The 17,336-nt window shown below is 34.8% G+C and overlaps 1 protein-coding gene across 4 annotated transcripts in view; it reads right to left on the reverse strand.

The window, feature by feature from the left end:
* Positions 1 to 11,296: 11,296 nt before the first annotated feature.
* Spock3 (SPARC (osteonectin), cwcv and kazal like domains proteoglycan 3) overlaps positions 11,297 to 17,336 on the reverse strand; it is a 355,207-nt gene continuing 349,167 nt past the window's right edge. For all 4 annotated transcript variants that reach the window (XM_057752524.1, XM_057752526.1, XM_057752523.1 and 1 more), the window contains exons 10-11: positions 15,788 to 15,925; positions 11,297 to 13,168 (exon numbers count right to left, since the gene is read on the reverse strand). In XM_057752524.1, coding sequence (XP_057608507.1) covers positions 12,996 to 13,168; positions 15,788 to 15,925 — 311 coding nt within the window. In that variant the 3' untranslated portion in view covers positions 11,297 to 12,995. The remainder of the gene's footprint in view (positions 13,169 to 15,787; positions 15,926 to 17,336) is intronic.

A 17,336-nucleotide genomic window follows, 5' to 3' on the forward strand; every position in this document is an offset into this window, starting at 1 on the left:
TGCCTACTTGCCCTGAGGGTTTGCCCCCAGCGCCAGACAGACTGAGCTGGATGGTGTTATGTGCCCAAAGAGGAAAGGGGACAGAAGGAAGAAGGGTTCTGGATGCAAGCTGGGTGGGACCTGCACACTAATTTAGAACCCACCATTTTGTCATTTGTTTTATTTCTAATGAAAACAAAAAAAATTAAATAACAACAAAGATTGTTGAACAAAGGTTGTTGAAACGAATAAAACTTCTTAGAATCAAATCTTTCAATCCAAAGAACAGAAAAGAAACCATCGAGTCTGGTAATATCAAGAAAAGGGTGAAATGATTTTATAAAAATGACCACAGAGCTGGCTAAGTGAATAGAGACACATGCAAAGCCCAGGAACCTGGTATTTATTTCTAGAACCCACACGATAGGAGAAAGGAACCACTTTCCTGAAGTTGTCCTCTGACCTCCGCATGTGATTTCACAGTACATATGCAGGCCTGTACGCATGCACACAGACACATAGCCATAGAGATAAGTCAAAAAACAACACAATTTAAATAACTATATATTTTAAAATTTTATACGCGCTGGATCTATTGTCATAGATAAGTGTTTGGAGGAAAAAGCACTAACTGATATGACTTATGCCGACTAAAAGGCAATTATTTTTGTTCATTTGGGGACGGCTAGGACAGCTAGGATAGCTAGGACAGCTAGGCTTCATCTGACGTTGAGAAAAGAATGGACATTGAACACTGTGATTCAATCACATACAGTGGGTGTTTTATTCTGATAGGTTTTGAGGGACTCACGGGTATTTCTCTTCCACAGAGAGATTATGAACTTTAGCTCTGTTTGTCACCTTACTTCTACCTATTGTTTACATCTGACTCCAGAAACTCGGCTTCTTTTTCTTTGTGTATAAGAGAATTCCTTGCTGTTTATCTACATGAACGTCCTGACTGGGCACTAGCAAGAACAAAGTAGAGTCAAGTATGTTTTCTCTCCTTTGACATGTCAATGGATCCACAAGTCATAAAGAAGGTTACAACAAATAAGAGAGAGAAATGGTTGCCTGAAGCATTACAGACTGAGGGATGCTTTCATTTCAATAATGCTTGTGTGACTCATGCCCTAGAAATCCCTTCGAAATGAATAGATGGTGTGTTTTAAATTGCACACTAACACAATAGAATATCTTTTATTTTCATATGGGGTCTTTATTATTTGCACTTAAAACTTGGATGATTTAAATTACATCTATTATTTTTATAAATGTTCAAAATTTGTGTTAGAAATATCCTAGATCTCAGGACAGGCTCCAAAACCACAGAGAAACCCTGTCTCAAAAAACCAAAAAAAAAAAAAAAAAAAAAGAAATATCCTAGATCCTTTGTTGAATGAAGAGATCTTAGACTGGACTCATCAAAGTTCATAGCTAATATTAATGTGCCTGAGGCAGTACATGGGCAGAATGGGATTTGCTTTTTCTGATACAACATGACAATTTGTTGGCTGGCATCAAAGGGACTTAGTTTGTCCCATCCTGGCATGAAGACAACTTTATCCGTTAATGTAGTGATATTTCATTTGTATTTTAATAAATAAGGCTCCCCTGAAGTTTAGAGAGTGAAACAATCACACTGATCAAACTTACAGACCAGGTAGTGGTGACACACACCTTTCATCCCAATATCCACATGAATTTACCAGAGAAACCAGGCAGTAGTGGTGTATGCCCTTAATCCCAGCACTAGAGAAAAATATAAAATGGGAGGAAACAGCTCTCCCATACAGTCTCATTCTGAGATTCTTGGAGGAAACATCACCATTTCAGACTGAGGTACAGGTAAGAGCAAGTAGCAGGCTGCTTTGTTTTTCTGATGTTCAGGTTGACACTAATTTCTGTCTCTGGGTTTTTATTAATCATGCTACAAGTTAGTCTTATATTTTACAAGGTCTTGGAGCATAGTCTGACACAACTGTTTCTATAATTAATCAAAATACATTATTATCCAGTTAAACCTTCATGAAGTAAATTCCTCATAGGGATAATTAAAAGCACAGATGAAAAAATATTAACAGTAGATAGTACTTGTTGTAGGGAGCTGCGAGCCGCTTCCCTGCCACCCCAGCTCCCGGCCCCCTTGGCTAGATTATGCCCTGAAATAATTACACGGAAACTGTATTCTTTTAAACACTGCCTGGCCCATTAGTTCCAGCCTCTTATTGGCTAATTCTCACATCTCGATTAACCCATTTCTAATAATCTGTGTAACACCACAAGGTGGCTTACCAGGAAATATCTTAACCTGCGTCTGTCTGGAGTGGGAGAATCATGGCGACTGACTGACTCAGCTTCTTTCTCCCAGCATTCTGATCTGTCTACTCCGCCTACCTAATTTTCTGTCCTATTAAAGGGCCAAGGCAGTCTCTTTATTTAACCAGGGAAATTAACACCAAACAGAAGACTCTTCCCCCATCAAGTACTCACTCAGTTCTTCAGGGATACTGGCCAAATTTTCTTGCCTTGAAAAGACTTACAATTTTTCTTATAAGAAAAATAAATTAGAAGGTAGGATTCTTCTTTCACACAAAAAGAAGAATAAGGTAGTGTAAAGTGAATTTGGAATTGGCTGCCAGGTGAATGACTAGGTTGCTAAGTGAGTTTTTTGTTATCAGCTACCTAGAAGCATGAGTGATTTAAAATAAAAATGTTTATGTGGGTTCAGAATTTTCAGATGTATTAAACATCAGGTATATGTAGAAATTAATGTTAAATATAATCTTTTTAACTTCCCTCTGTTGCTCTGGAAGTTCAGGGGGAAATAAGATGAAGGAATTCACATAACTTAAAGACTCAGATATTTACTGGAATAGTTACAGAATTTAGAGATAAACATGAGCTGTATGGTGACATCATACTGTAATTTTAAGCTGGTGTCTCATAAATATTTTAATAAGAAGTTATGTGCCTATGCTTATACATATAAGTTATATACATAAGGCTAACTGGAGAACATATGTAAAATCATTTTTAATGAAACAAAGTTTACATGAATTATTTCCTGCCATTTTTTCTTAGATGCATGTTAGATTAGAGAATCAATGGAATTCTTTTTGTTAGGTTTTTTTGCCAAAACTATTTTACAGTAAGAAATAGCTCCCTCATTTTTATTTATTTGTTCTTCTCCAGGTGATAAAATTTGGCCTGAAAAGTCATTTATTGTATGGGGTTATAAGATGATGATCTGGAATACATCATACTGAAATAGAAAAAAAATTAAATATTTACCTATCATGTCAGGAGCACAGACAGCTGACATGAACAGTTATCTACTAATAACAGTATCCCTTGATACTCATATGTATTAGGTAGTAAGATTTCTTAAATATCTGAAAAATGTATAATAATGTATAATTTTTGTCACATACTTGGAGTCTTTGAGGCTACTGAAGAATATCAAAATGCATAACCCACAGTTCTCATAGTTCCATCATCATTTTATCCACTCTTGTACATATAAAAATTATTTAAATATTTATCACAAATGTTTTGACCTCTTCTAACAAAAAAAAAATCACAATGACAGATCAGCACAAGCCATGAAAAACCAGTAAGGCAGATTTGCTGTATCTAATTATTGGTTTTGTGTTCAGTCCCAGCATACATAACTGTTATCCTCTTGGGGGTTAAATAGCATAATGAAAGTTGGTCACATAGAATACATCAGTAAGAAAGACTTGAGTATTTCTAATACAAAGAGCCTCCATTGATAGGCTCTCAAATAATATCTATGAACTACCAGGCCTAGAAAGAATGCAGTGAATGAGAGATCACCAATGTTTTAAAATGTTATCCCTCAAGTGAAAAGTACACTTTAAAGAAAACATTTATGAATTCAAAAGAAAATTTTATGAACTGTATTGAGCTGATGCTACCAGGTTTGTCCTGTAATTGCTGCACTAATATTCATAGAGACTTTCAGAGGTTATGTCACCTTCTTAACTAGAATCTCATAAGAGAGAAAATAATAGTCTTTTTGGTAGTTATAACAATAGTAATTGCTATAACTACATTATTATTATAATAGTTAATAATAGTTCTGTATTCTTAAAATAAAAGTGGGATAAGCCTACAATAGTGGATAACATATCAAGAGACTGTTTTAAGTGGAGTTTTGTGGGACCTTGCCTCACAAATCTCTAGGATATGAATTAAGATGATTTTTTCATTTTTAATACATTTTTATTAAAGGATCTTTTCTTTTATATAGATGGTTTTTATTTTGCTGAAAAGAAATCTAAATTGTAATGAAAGATGTTTTGGTAAGTACAACCCACTGTACAAATAGTTTTCTCAGTGCCTCTGAGTGGAAGAGTCATGATTCAATGCAGGGCCATCAGACACCATGCTCTTTAAGGCAGTGTGTATTTTTCTCAATTCTCACCATAGCTGAAACCTTAAGATGTATTTTATTTTAAACCATGAGTGTTTGTGTAGGTCTGTGTTGGGTGTGTACATATAAGAATACAGGTACTTACAGAAACCAGAAGAGGGTACAAGATCTCTCTGATATCCTGGAGTTAAAGTTTAGGAGCATTCCCAATAAGTGCTGGAAACTGAACTCAGCTCCTCTGCAAGAGCAAGCTGGTGCTTTAATCACTCAGCCTTATCTCCAGCACTATGAAGTTATTTTTTAAAATTTATTAGATTCTTTAAGAAATACTATTCCAAATTCCCACTCCCTCCTTCCAATTCCCTGACACACCCTCCCACCCCATCCCCATCCAGTCCTCAAAGAAGGTAAAGCACATTGCTCCATGGAAGGTCTAAGGCCCTCCCCACTATACTCAGGCTGAGCAAGGTATCCATCCAAAGAGAATGGGATCCCAAAAAAGCCTGTACATGCAGTAGAGATAAATTATGGTGCCACTGCCAGTGGCCCCTCAGTCTGTCCCAGCCATACAACTGTCAACCACATTCAGAGGAACTAGTTTGGTTCTATGCTTGTTTCTTCCCAGTCCAGCCTGAGTTGGTGAGCTCCCTTTAACTCAGGTAAATTGCCTCAGTGCATGAACCCATCATGGTCTTGACCTCTCTGCTCACATTCGCACTCCTTCCACTCTTCAACTGGACTTTGGGAGTTCAGTCCAGTGCTCCAATGTGGGTCTCTGCCCCATCTCCATCTGCTGTTGTACAAAGGTTCTATAGTGATATTTAAGATAATTATTAGTCTGAGAGGCAGGCAGATCTCTGTGGGTTCGAGACAAGCCTGGTCTACAAGAGCTAGTTCCAGGACAGGCTCCAAAGCTTCCAAAGCTACAGTAAACCCTGTCTCAAAAAACCAAAATGGGGAAAAAAGAGATATTCATTAGTCCCCTCTCTTCTACAGCCCAGGGTCTTAGGTGGGGTCATCTCTATGGATTCCTGGAAATTTCTCTAGAACCAGTTTTCTGCCAACCCTACAATGGCTCCCTCAATGAACATACCCCTTTCCTTCCTTTCATCTCTGTCCTATCTCCATCTCGACCATCCTACTCCCTCAAGTTTTCCTCAACCCTCCCCTTTCTCTCCTCCTCATTCCCTTCCATCCTTCCCTCTACTCCCTGCTCCCAATTTGGTCAGGCGATCCTGTCTGTCTCCAAACACCAGGTGGGCCTATATATGTTTCTCCCTGGGTTTACCTTATTACTCAATCTCTCCATGAACAATAGGCTCAATGTCCTTTGTTATAGCTAGTATCCACTTATGAGTGAGTACAAACCATATTCATCTTTTTGGGTCTGGGTTACCTCAGAATTGTATTTTATAATTCCATCCATTTGCATGCAAAATTCAAGTTGTCATTTTTTTTTTTTTAACCACTGAGTAGTACTCTAATGTGTAAATGTGCCACATTTTCTTTATCCATTTTTCAGTTGAGGGGTATCTAGATTGTTTATATGTTCTGGCTATTACAAATAATGTTGTTATGAACATAGTTGAACAAATGCTTTTATAGTATGGTTGAGCATCTTTTGGGTATTTTTCCAAGTGTGGAATTGCTGGATCCTGAGGTAGGTTGATTCCCAATTTTCTGAGAAACTGCCACACTGATTTCCAAAGTGACTGCAGAAGTTTTCATTCCCACCAGCAATGGATGAGTATTTCCCTTACTCCACATCCTCTTCAACATAAGCTATCAGTGCTTTAGATCTTAGAAATTCTGAAAGGTGTAAGATGGTATCTCAGAGTTGTTTGATTTGCATTTCCCTGATAGTTAAGGATGTTGAACATTCCCTTAAGTATCTTTTGGCCATTTCAGATTCTTCTGTTGAGAATTCTCTGTTTAGTTTAGTACCCCATTTTTTAAATTGGGTTATTTAGAATTTCAATGTCTCATTTCTTGAGTTCTCTATATATTTTGGAGATCAATCCTTCATCTGATGTGGTGTTGGTGAAAATCTTTTCCCATTCAGTAGGCTGCCTTTTTATCTTATTGACTGTGTCCTTTGCTTTACGGAAGCTTCTGTTTCAGGAGGTCCCATTTATTTATTGTTGCTCTCAGTGTCTGTGCTACTGGGGACATATTTAGGAAGTGTTCTCCTATGCCCATGCATTGAAGACTACTTCCCACTTTTTCTTCTATCAGGTTCAGTGTGCTCAAATTTATATTGAGGTCTTTAATCTATTTGGACTTAAGATTTTTGCATGGCGATAGATACAGAATGTTTTTCATTCTTCTACATGTTGACATCCAGTTATGCCAGCACCATTTGTTGAAGATGCTTTCTTTCTTCCATTGTATAAATTTAGAACATTCTACCCAAACACAAAAGAATATACCTTCTTCTCAGCACCTCATGGAACTTTCTCTAAAACTGATCACATACTCAGTAACAAAGCAAATCTCCAAAGATACAAAAATATTTGGCATAACCCCCTGTGTCTTATCAGATCACCAGGGATTAAAGTTAGAATTTAACAACAATACTACTCTCAGAAAGCCTACAAACTCATGGAAATTGAATAGTCAACACTGAACCACCCCTGTTTCAAGAAAGAAATAAAGAAATTAAAGTCTTCCTTGAATTCAATGAAAATGAAGGCACAACATATCTAAACCTATGGGACACTATAAAAGCAGTGCTAAGAGAAAAGTTTATAGCACTAAGTGCCCACATAATGAAAACAGAGAAAAACAAGCTGTCATTAAAAACTTCCCAACCAAAAAAAAAAATCTCTTTGTTAAATAATATGCCCCTTTAAATTTCTGAATGAACTTAATACATACACTATTTACTCTATGGTACTTATAGTAAATATACATGAACACAACTTCTCAAAATTATTGTAAAAATGTTTTAGTTAATTAAGTATGGATTTTGACAATTTCATTCATGTGCCAATTGATTCCTAGTAGTCACACATCCCCTCACTTACCTCCCACCCTTGTCTATCTCCTTTCCTTCCATCCCCACTGAGCATAACTAGGTCATCTGCATGACCTTGGGTTTATTATTTGTCTTATCTTTACTTTCTTACATATCCATACTATTTTGAAATACCTCTAACTTCTGTGGGTTTTTTTTTATTTTCCTTTTAGAAAATATTTATTTTGTTTTTATTATAGTATTGTTTAAATCCATGTGGGTATCTGTGCAGTGATGAAGCATCCTTCAGTGATCAGAAAAGGATATCAGACTCCTGGATCTAGAGTTACAAGAAGTTCTGAGCCATTTTCTCTAACTTCCATATGGTAGCTGGTAATTGAATGTGGGTCCATTGTTTAGAGCACTGTGTACTTCTATGGAGTCCAAAAGATGTTCGTCATGTACTCCTAAACATGAGGTCTGCCCTGGAGTAGTTTATATACTCAGTGTCACTGCAAGGTGAAAACTTAATTTTCCCTATCCTAGAAGGTATAAGTGACAGTTGATTGTTAATCTTAGTAGGTATATTTTCATCCATCCATCCATTCATTTATTCATTCACTCAAATGTTTAAAAATATATAATAATATAAAACAAAAAATATCCAACTGGAGTTGAACAAGAAAAACCAACAGAAGGAAAAGAGCCCCAAAGAAATCACAGTTATCACATGTACTCACTCATAGGTGGTTTTTAACATAAAGCAAAGAAAACCAGCCTATAAACCACAATCCCAGAGAACTTAGACAACAATGAGGACACTAAGAGTGACATACATAGATCTAATCTACTTGGGAAGTAAAACAATACAAGATCTCCTGAGTAAATTGGGAGCATGGGGACCTTGGGGGAAGTTGAAGAGGAGAGGGGAGAGGTGAGGAGGGGAGGAGAGAAAAATGTAGAGCTCAATAAAAATCAATAAAAAAAGAAGGTACAAGAATAAGAGACTGAATCATTCACACATTAAGGAATCCCTAATAGACACACAGAAGACTTGGTGCTGACCTATGCAGGCACTGTGCTTACTGCTTCAGACTCTGCTATGAAATAATCCCTTTGTACACTGTGAATATTTGTCACTTGGCTTAGTTTAATAAAAAGGTTATTGGCCTGCAGCCAGGCAGGAATTATGGGCAGGACAGTCAAACTAAGAAAATGATGGGAAGAAAAAGGGCAGAGTCAGGAGACACCAGCCACCCACCAAGGAAACAGGATGTGTAGAAAATGAGGTAACAAGCCATGAGCCACATAGCAAAGCTTAGATAATAATTATGGGTTAATTTAAAGGTAAGAGTTACATTGTAATAAGTCTGAAGTATTGGCTGAGCATTTGTAAGTAATAAGTCTCTGAGTTAGTTATTTGGAAAGCAGCTGCTGGTTATTTGGAAATAGGCTGTGGGACAGGAAAACTCTGCCTATAAGTCTCTGTGAGTTCACATGAGTTTTGCTTATATTGATTTAGAACGCCGTGCTTTCATGGTGTCCTCTGTCCCCTCTTGCTCTTACACTCCTTTTTTTTAAATTTATTTTTTTATTAAAGATTTTTGCCTCCTCCCCGCCACTGCCTCCCATTTCCCTCCCCCTCCCCCAATCAAGTCCCCCTCCCTCATCAGCCCAAAGAGCAATCAGGGTTCCCTGCCCTGTGGGAAGTCCAAGGACCACCCACCTCCATCCAGGTCTAATAAGGTGAGCATCCAAACTGCCTAGGCTCCCACCAAGCCAGTACGTGCAGTAGGATCAAAAACCCATTGCCATTGTTCTTGCGTTCTCAGTAGTCATTGTCTGCTATGTTCTGCAAGTCCGGTTTTATCCCATGCTTTTTCTGACCCAGGCCAGCTGGCCTTGGTGAGTTCCCAATAGAACATCCCCACTGTCTCAGTGTGTGGGTGCACCCCTCGTGGTCCTGAGTTCCTTGCTCGTGCTCTCTCTCCTTCTGCTCCTGATTTGGACCTTGAGATTTCAGTCCGGTGCTCCAATGTTGGTCTCTGCCTCTGTATCCTTTCATCGCCTGATGAAGTTTAATATTCAGGAGGATGCCTATATATTTTTCTTTGGGTTTACATTCTTGTTTAGTTTCTCTAGGATCACACATTATAGGCTCAATGTCCTTTATTTATGGCTAGAACCCAAATATGAGTGAGTACATCCCATGTTCCTCTTTTTTGGGTCTGGCTTACCTCACTCAGGATAGTGTTTTCTATTTCCATCCATTTGCATGAAAAATTCAAGAAGTCATTGTTTTTTACTGCTGAGTAGTACTCTAATATGTATATATTCCATACTTTCTTCATCCATTCTTCTATTGAAGGGCATCTAGGTTGTTTCCAGGTTTTGGCTATTATAAACAATGCTGCTATGAACATAGTTGAGCATATACTTTTGTTGTATGATAGGGCATTTCTTGGGTATATTCCCAAGAGTGGTATTGCTGGGTCCAGGGGTTGGTTGATCCCGAATTTCCTGAGAAACCGCCACACTGCTTTCCAAAGTGATTGCACAAGTTTGCATTCCCACCAGCAATGGATGAGTGTACCCCTTTCTCCACAGCCTCTCTAGCAAAGGCTATCATTGGTGTTTTTTATTTTAGCCATTCTGACAGGTGTAAGATGGTATCTTAAAGTTGTCTTGATTTGCATTTTCCTGATCGCTAAGGAAGTTGAGCATGACCTTAAATGTCTTTTGACCATTTGAACTTCTTCTGTTGAGAATTTTCTGTTAAGCTCAGTGCCCCATTTTATAATTGAGTTGATTAGCCTTTTACGGTCTAGTTTCTTGAGTTCTATATATATTTTGGAGATCAGACCTTTGTCAGTTGCGGGGTTGGTGAAGATCTTCTCCCAGTCAGTGGGTTCCCTTTTTGTCTTAGTGACAGTGTCCTTTGCTTTACAAAAGCTTCTCAGTCTCAAGAGGTTCCATTTATTCAATGAGGCCCTTAATGTCTGTGCTGCTGGGGTTATACGTAGGAAGTGGTCTCCTGTGCCCATGTGTTTAGAATTTGACTAATTGTAATCTAAAATGTCACAATTTTTGATCTGTTGTATTTTGATAAATAATACCATAAAAAATTAAGTTTAAAATATTATCTTATTTTGCTTTCTTGCCCAATGAATCATAATTGAGCTTAAAGAACAGTAAACCACCAAGTTAATTCTACCTTCTAGCTAAATATGTTTCTCTGAGTCTATGAATTGGAATGGAGAAATCTTATTGAAGTTCAAATTTTCTTCTTTCCTTAACTCTGTATAATACAATTGTTGATGTATTATATTAGAACATGCAGCTCTTTCAGATTATGGAATAGACATGTATGTATATTGACCACCTTGAATACTAGAATTTCATCTGCATGAATATTTTGTTTAATACTAAATCTCCTGAACTAGAATAATAACTAGTGTAACACAAACATCCAATATCTATAGTAGTGGAAATTAATGTCCAGACAGAAATTTACTGAATTAACAAATACAGTGTAAATTACATGTTGGTCATGGCACTTAATACCTGCCATAAATTAAACTTTAAGCACATACGTTTAAATGAATTTACTGTACACAAATAATTTAGAAAACATTTGTTAATCTTGGTAATTTTGTTGCCCTGTATTCTTTCCATATTTGATTCATTGTTAAATTAGTTGTTTTCCTAGAATTCTGAATGATGACAGTATAAAGAAAGTTTAACTTCAAGATCATGGTTTTAGGCTAAATAGCTATATGTAATTTGATTTGTAATCTTTCATGATAACCTCAGGGTAAATATTATTATTCACACAAAATTATCATTGATAAAGTTATCCAATTATTTTTCAATTAGTCTATTAAGAACTATAGGTAAATATTTTAAGAAATATGCAATCAGAATAAATGTTAAAATGCTATTCTTTTGGAAAGAAAACTATTTATTTTGCAATATTTTAACAAGTGAACACGTTAAAATTAACCAACAAACAAAAATAATCTTAACTGTCCTTAAGACACTAACAATTCTGGTTTAGAAACTGAAAAAGTAAACTCACGAAACATTTCTTGACTTGGTTGTTGTGGTATGTTATTTTCCAGATTCATGAAACAAATTAAAAACTCCTCATGCTACTATGTATGCCAGAAAATCATTAAGGAACTGCTTACTTTGGTTAGAAGATTCTTTATTTTGTAAACTATACATAAACAATAAAAAAAGAGAATGCATTATAGCTTAAATATTATGTATGGTCAACACTGAAGTTTTCATTTAATGTATAGAAATTAGATAGAACAAGTTCACCAAATTTATGTCTATGAATAATATTCCAGGAAATCTGTAAATTCACTGTTGAAGTGGAAGATACTAATATGTAAAATTCAACAGGTTTTCCTGTTTCTGTTCTGAGCACAAAACTATGGTCTCATATTCCCGAAGGAGGTGGTATGTCAAAATGTAGACACAATTAATGAACATGCTAACTGTTGTATAGTGAACAAAATAATTTTTGTTACAGTTAAATCTTAAATGCTACTTTTCACAATAATTATAAACAAGTCCATATGGGATTGTGTAACAATAGAAAAAAAGAAAGAAACATATTCCATTTTCTTCATTCCAGCAGTGTCTTTAATAGCAATAATTTGTTAATTATGTGTGCTTAAATATTGCCTAATATCCTATACCGGTATGCATGCTGACTCTTTCTATTTCTATTTTTGCAAGGCACCATACAACACATTCTCTAATTCCAGCACTACTAACAAAAATGTCATGATTCCAAGATTAAACACAAAATTTTATATTAAACAAAAAAATGAGAATTTATATTTTCAAATTTGATCTTCAGTCAAATGAAACATATTTAATTAAAAAGTGGTTGAAATGAATCTTTTTCTTCCTAAATAAAGTTCTGTACCCAGATGCTCATTGCAAAGATAGAAAATCTAGAAATAATGTTTACCAATATTTTTAAAAATCTACCTGATACACAATGTGATTTGCATTACAAAGTAGGAAGAAAAACTTTTGTCTCTCAGAATCCATAGTTTTCCATACTTAACATTACAAAATGACCTAATCAGATCCGGAATCACTTCATAATTAAAAAGATCACCACTTAATAAATACTCAATAGTGGTAACTTGGTCTTACATGTGTCATCTGTCTTCTTCTCCCTGCCATAAGTTTGGGAAGATACCCAATTTGAATTGATTTAATTGATAAAGTCCTTATCATTTAGGTCATTAGTAAGTTGCTATAAATTTAACTTATAAAATCTGTCATAAAACTTCAGCAAATATGATCCCAAGCACACAATCATTGGTTTTTGTTTGTGGAACAATTACATAGTGTGTTTTTATGAAAAATTTTGTTATAGTAGTCTTCACAACTTTCTCTATTCAGGCTACAACCCATATGTGTTTTCTTTTTTTCTAAGGCATATAAAAACCAAAATTAAATAATTCTTATTTAAACATAATGTTCTATGACTTTAGCTTCAATATTCGAAATAATTATACAAAATATATGTGGGGTTTAGGATCACTTTGTTCAGGGATAAGAAGGAAATTCTCAATATGCTATTATTTTGTAAATATTAAAAATTTAGACATTGCTGACTTTTGCTGTAACTGATCAAATATATCCATCATGGTCATCCCCATCATCATCATCATCATCCTCTTCATCTTCATCATCATCTTCAATATCATCCTTATCATTCATGATGTCATCTTCTTCACCTTCATCATCATTCCATTCACGCAAGTCTCCACTTGCAAAATCTCCAGAAATTTCAAAGTCTATAGCTACAAAAGCAAACACCAGATTTATTTAACTAAGAAATGAGTTCTGAATTATATCAAACAAGAAAAATTGCTGTTTATCTCAATGAAGATATGAGAAAAATCTATTCTTGGGAAGACTGTTGTGTGTTAAAACTCTGACTTGTTAAAATGTTTATCCTCAAAGCACTGCACAGTGTAAGATTTCCAATTCAGTAAATTTGATCTGAGCCCAAATTTTGTAGAATTTCATGACAAACTAAGAGTCTTATATATGTCTCTAAATTTCTCCTATAAGTATATGAGGTGGAACTGATATCACAGTGAAATATAAACTTTCTAAATCTAAATTTCAAATTAAGATTAAAAGGCAATTATACATAGGATTCAACTACTGACCTTGCAACAGGAGACTATCCTGGGCAATTTTACCATTGTTTTCTTCTAGTTAATCAATTTTTTTTCTTAGAAAATGGTAATTTACAGATGTAACTATAAAAGTATGTTCAAAAAGATTGCCAGGTTTTGGTATTCAAATTGGAGGGAAAGATACATAGTAAAAGAATATCAGAAAATTCTAAAAGATTGAAGAAGCAAGGAAATTGATTTTTCTAAAAAGTCTCTAGAAATAGCAATAATTTACTAAAGTATAGATGCTTAGTTTAGTGAGATCTGTTGTAATGTATCATGCAGAACTGAAAGATAATAAACTTGTGTCGATTAAGCCAGCAGCTTAGTAAGATTGATTTCTCTGTTGTTACTAGAGCAACAGAAAATTAATACTCAGATTAACTTAAAGTCAGCTATTAATATTTCTAGAGATAGCAACTCTCATAGATTTGTTATATCTCTAATAAATATTAAGTCTTCAAATGATACTGTCTTTTTTGTCTTAATTTTCATAAGTCCTATTAATGTATTTATATGGTTATAAATTAGTTAACTTCATATCATACAGAAATTGCCATTTATAGGAACAATAAACTGTTTCTTAAATTAACGTATTATATTTGCAGTAGTATAAGAAAACCAAGCAATAAGGTTTCCAAAGTAATTTTTGTCACTTATTGTAAATCAATTGCATATAATTTTCATTGGCAGCATAAAAATTAAAATTCTTTATCCAATACTATTATGACAGGTAGATAAAGCCATAAATTATCTAAGTATTTTTAGATGCATGTTTAAAGGTATGTTCTTTAGTTCTTAATACTGTGTAAGGTAGGTATTGAATCCTAGTTGCTGCTTTGATCATATGGGTATAAGGCCCCAACACCCAAATCAAGCTATAAAATGTTGTGGAATAAATAAATGCAAGGCATAAAGGTACAATCGTGTAAGATTATTTGCTATTATCTACTATTTGTTTCTTATTAAATAATCCTTGTTTATCAGTCTAAAATTGCATAAGATAAGAGAGACATGCTATCACTGACTACTTAATTTTTATGATTTTTATTGCAATAGTAACAATAAACCCATTAGATCTGTTTTACGGGCTTTAGTAATTACTTCTCTTTTTGCTGTGACCAAGTATCTGGCAAATATGAAGAAATACAGTAATGTTTTACTGGGGCTAAATTTTAGAGGGTATGATCCATCACGGCAGGGAAACATGGTGGCTGGAATAACAAGAGTAGCTGAAACATAGGGAAGGAGATTTTGAAGTTATAACAGATGCATCTTAAGTGGAAAACCAGGAAGTGGATATCCATACTGAAGCTGACCTCAGCCCTAACATGCAGTGTCCAATAGACGACATATCCTAAAAGCTCCATAAATTCCCAAGTAACATCAAAATTTGGGGACCAAATGTTTAATCATAACAGCATGATAGGTTTGCGTTTAAACCATTGTTGAGGTTGGGAGGGTACTCTAGTAAGGTGTTCTGTATAGTTAATTTTCTGTTTAACACAAACACTGATTTGAATCTTACTTTCTGGAAAAAAAATTGATAAAAGTTGGAAACTTTAAAATACATATAATGCCAAATTCTTACATAATCTTTATATAGATACATAAAATACATGTTCATAAAATAATTAGAACTTTAACTAAAACTATCATTTAACATATAAATGATGTTTTTCATATATAAACATAGGAAACAAGTAATGTATTAAGTCTATCTCACACTTTGTAGAGTTGAAATTGTGCTTTGTTTGGGTTGGCTTCATTTGGTTTGGTGGGTGAGGCTCATATTACACAAAGCGTTTCCTTCAGAGACAACCTGTCCACATGGATCTGCAGACACTGTGCACTATGTTTTACAGACTTAGATTAGAATTAATGAGAATGTCTTCTTTATCTGTATATGACAGACTATGCACCTACATTTTACAGACTTAGAACAAGAGATGTTTGCTTTGTTTGTAACAGACATTTTGACTTGAAGTACAAATTGGAACTCAACTTTTATTAATTCTCTTCAATATACTTAAACGTATCTGTTTTGTATATTTTTATTGTTAGTATAGAAATTTACAATACACAAGGACTGGTTTCTTTTCACCCCTAACATTCATATATATTCTATGTATTTGATAATCAGAATAAAGTAGGCCTTTGTTAAATACTTGAACAAGTTCTTGAGCCTTTGACCTATTTAATTGTGTGTTGTGGAATTGTGAGCCTTTCTCTTACCACAATCTGCAACACCATTTATTCTGGATCCTACGACTTCATTTCCATATCTGTCAACACACCAGCACTGGCCGACGCTGCCATGGCATTGTGTAGGCTTGTAGTAACCATCTTCATCACAGAGAGGGATGTACTGTCCTGTGAAATGAATGGTAACATGCACAAATGCAAAAAACGATTGTTAATAATGTGTATCTTTAGGTGGTCATTATGTTAATGTCCTAAATCAAAACATGGTTGATTCTGTGCTTATATTAAATATTCAGAACATTTAGTATGGCATACAAAAGTCTCAACTGTCTTATCATTGACAATTTCTTGTTTTGTTTACTTAAATTTTCATTTATACCTTCCAAATATTATTGCACATCAAGATGTTTTTCTCCAATATAATGTTACTTTGCTTATGCCAACTGAAATCTTCTTCTATTCCTACACTTTCCATGTTAAGGCTTAAATATGAGAGTATGATTTACAGTACAAATTCATCTCTGTGTGTGTGCATGTATTATGTGCATGTGTGTGTGAATATGTGAATGTTTCTGTGTCTTATGCCATTATATATTTCTACCATTGCATATTCTGTGGTATCTTCTCTGTTTGCAAATATTAGGGTCTCTTGGTTTTCACTATTATACAAACCACACCCCTTAGGCTGAAAGTCTAGCCAATAAATACTGGGGAAAAAGATACTTCTGCTAGTAGACCCTGACATAGTCACACAGTACACATGTAGTGATTAATATTTAGTCCTTTATAAGCTTAGTAAAATTCTTTAACAAATACTCCAATGTTAGCCACAACTTCTCGATGATCAGATATTTTCCTTTCTCCCCAACTTATTCTTTTATATGAACAGAATAGTCATAGACTTTTGGTTAAAAAACATCTAGTATACAGACAAAATATGAATGTTATCTTCTATTACCACCTGCAGGATGGTAATTTTACACCCTACAAAGCTTTGTAAGTCTACTAAATATATGATATGTTCAATCCAAATGTAATTCATTTGAAATATGTGAACAACATGGACCAATTTACCAATGTGGAAAATTTGTGAATTTGCTCTACAGACTTAAGGGCATGAAATACAAGAAAATGTTTTTTTAAGAGTTACATATTTAAAATATTATAATGTTGCAATTTTTTTAATTGTCAGAAACTTTGAAGAGGTCACTGGTAAGTATAGCCCTTGCACTACCGACCTGAATGCAAATTGATCTTCATATTGAAACATAGAATGCCTTACCTTGACAGAAAAGCTGGCCAATTTAGGTATATATCATGACCTTACCCTATTCAGAAAGAACAGTCAAGGCACCCAGTGTTCTAATATCTACTTTCTTGAATCATGAAAGAAGAGTAAGTAAAATCTTCCCAGGTGGTCATTAAATGTGATTTTTTAAAAGAAGTTCAAATAAGGAAAGCCAGCAGTCCAACAGATTCCAGTATTCCTTGACCTTAATCAACTCTAAATTATTTATTTGAAGTTAATGGTGTTCTTTCACGGTATGACGTACAACTCCGGATTGCAGAAACATACTCG

This window comes from Chionomys nivalis, chromosome 20, assembly GCF_950005125.1.
Source record: "Chionomys nivalis chromosome 20, mChiNiv1.1, whole genome shotgun sequence".
Lineage (NCBI taxonomy): Eukaryota > Metazoa > Chordata > Mammalia > Rodentia > Cricetidae > Chionomys > Chionomys nivalis.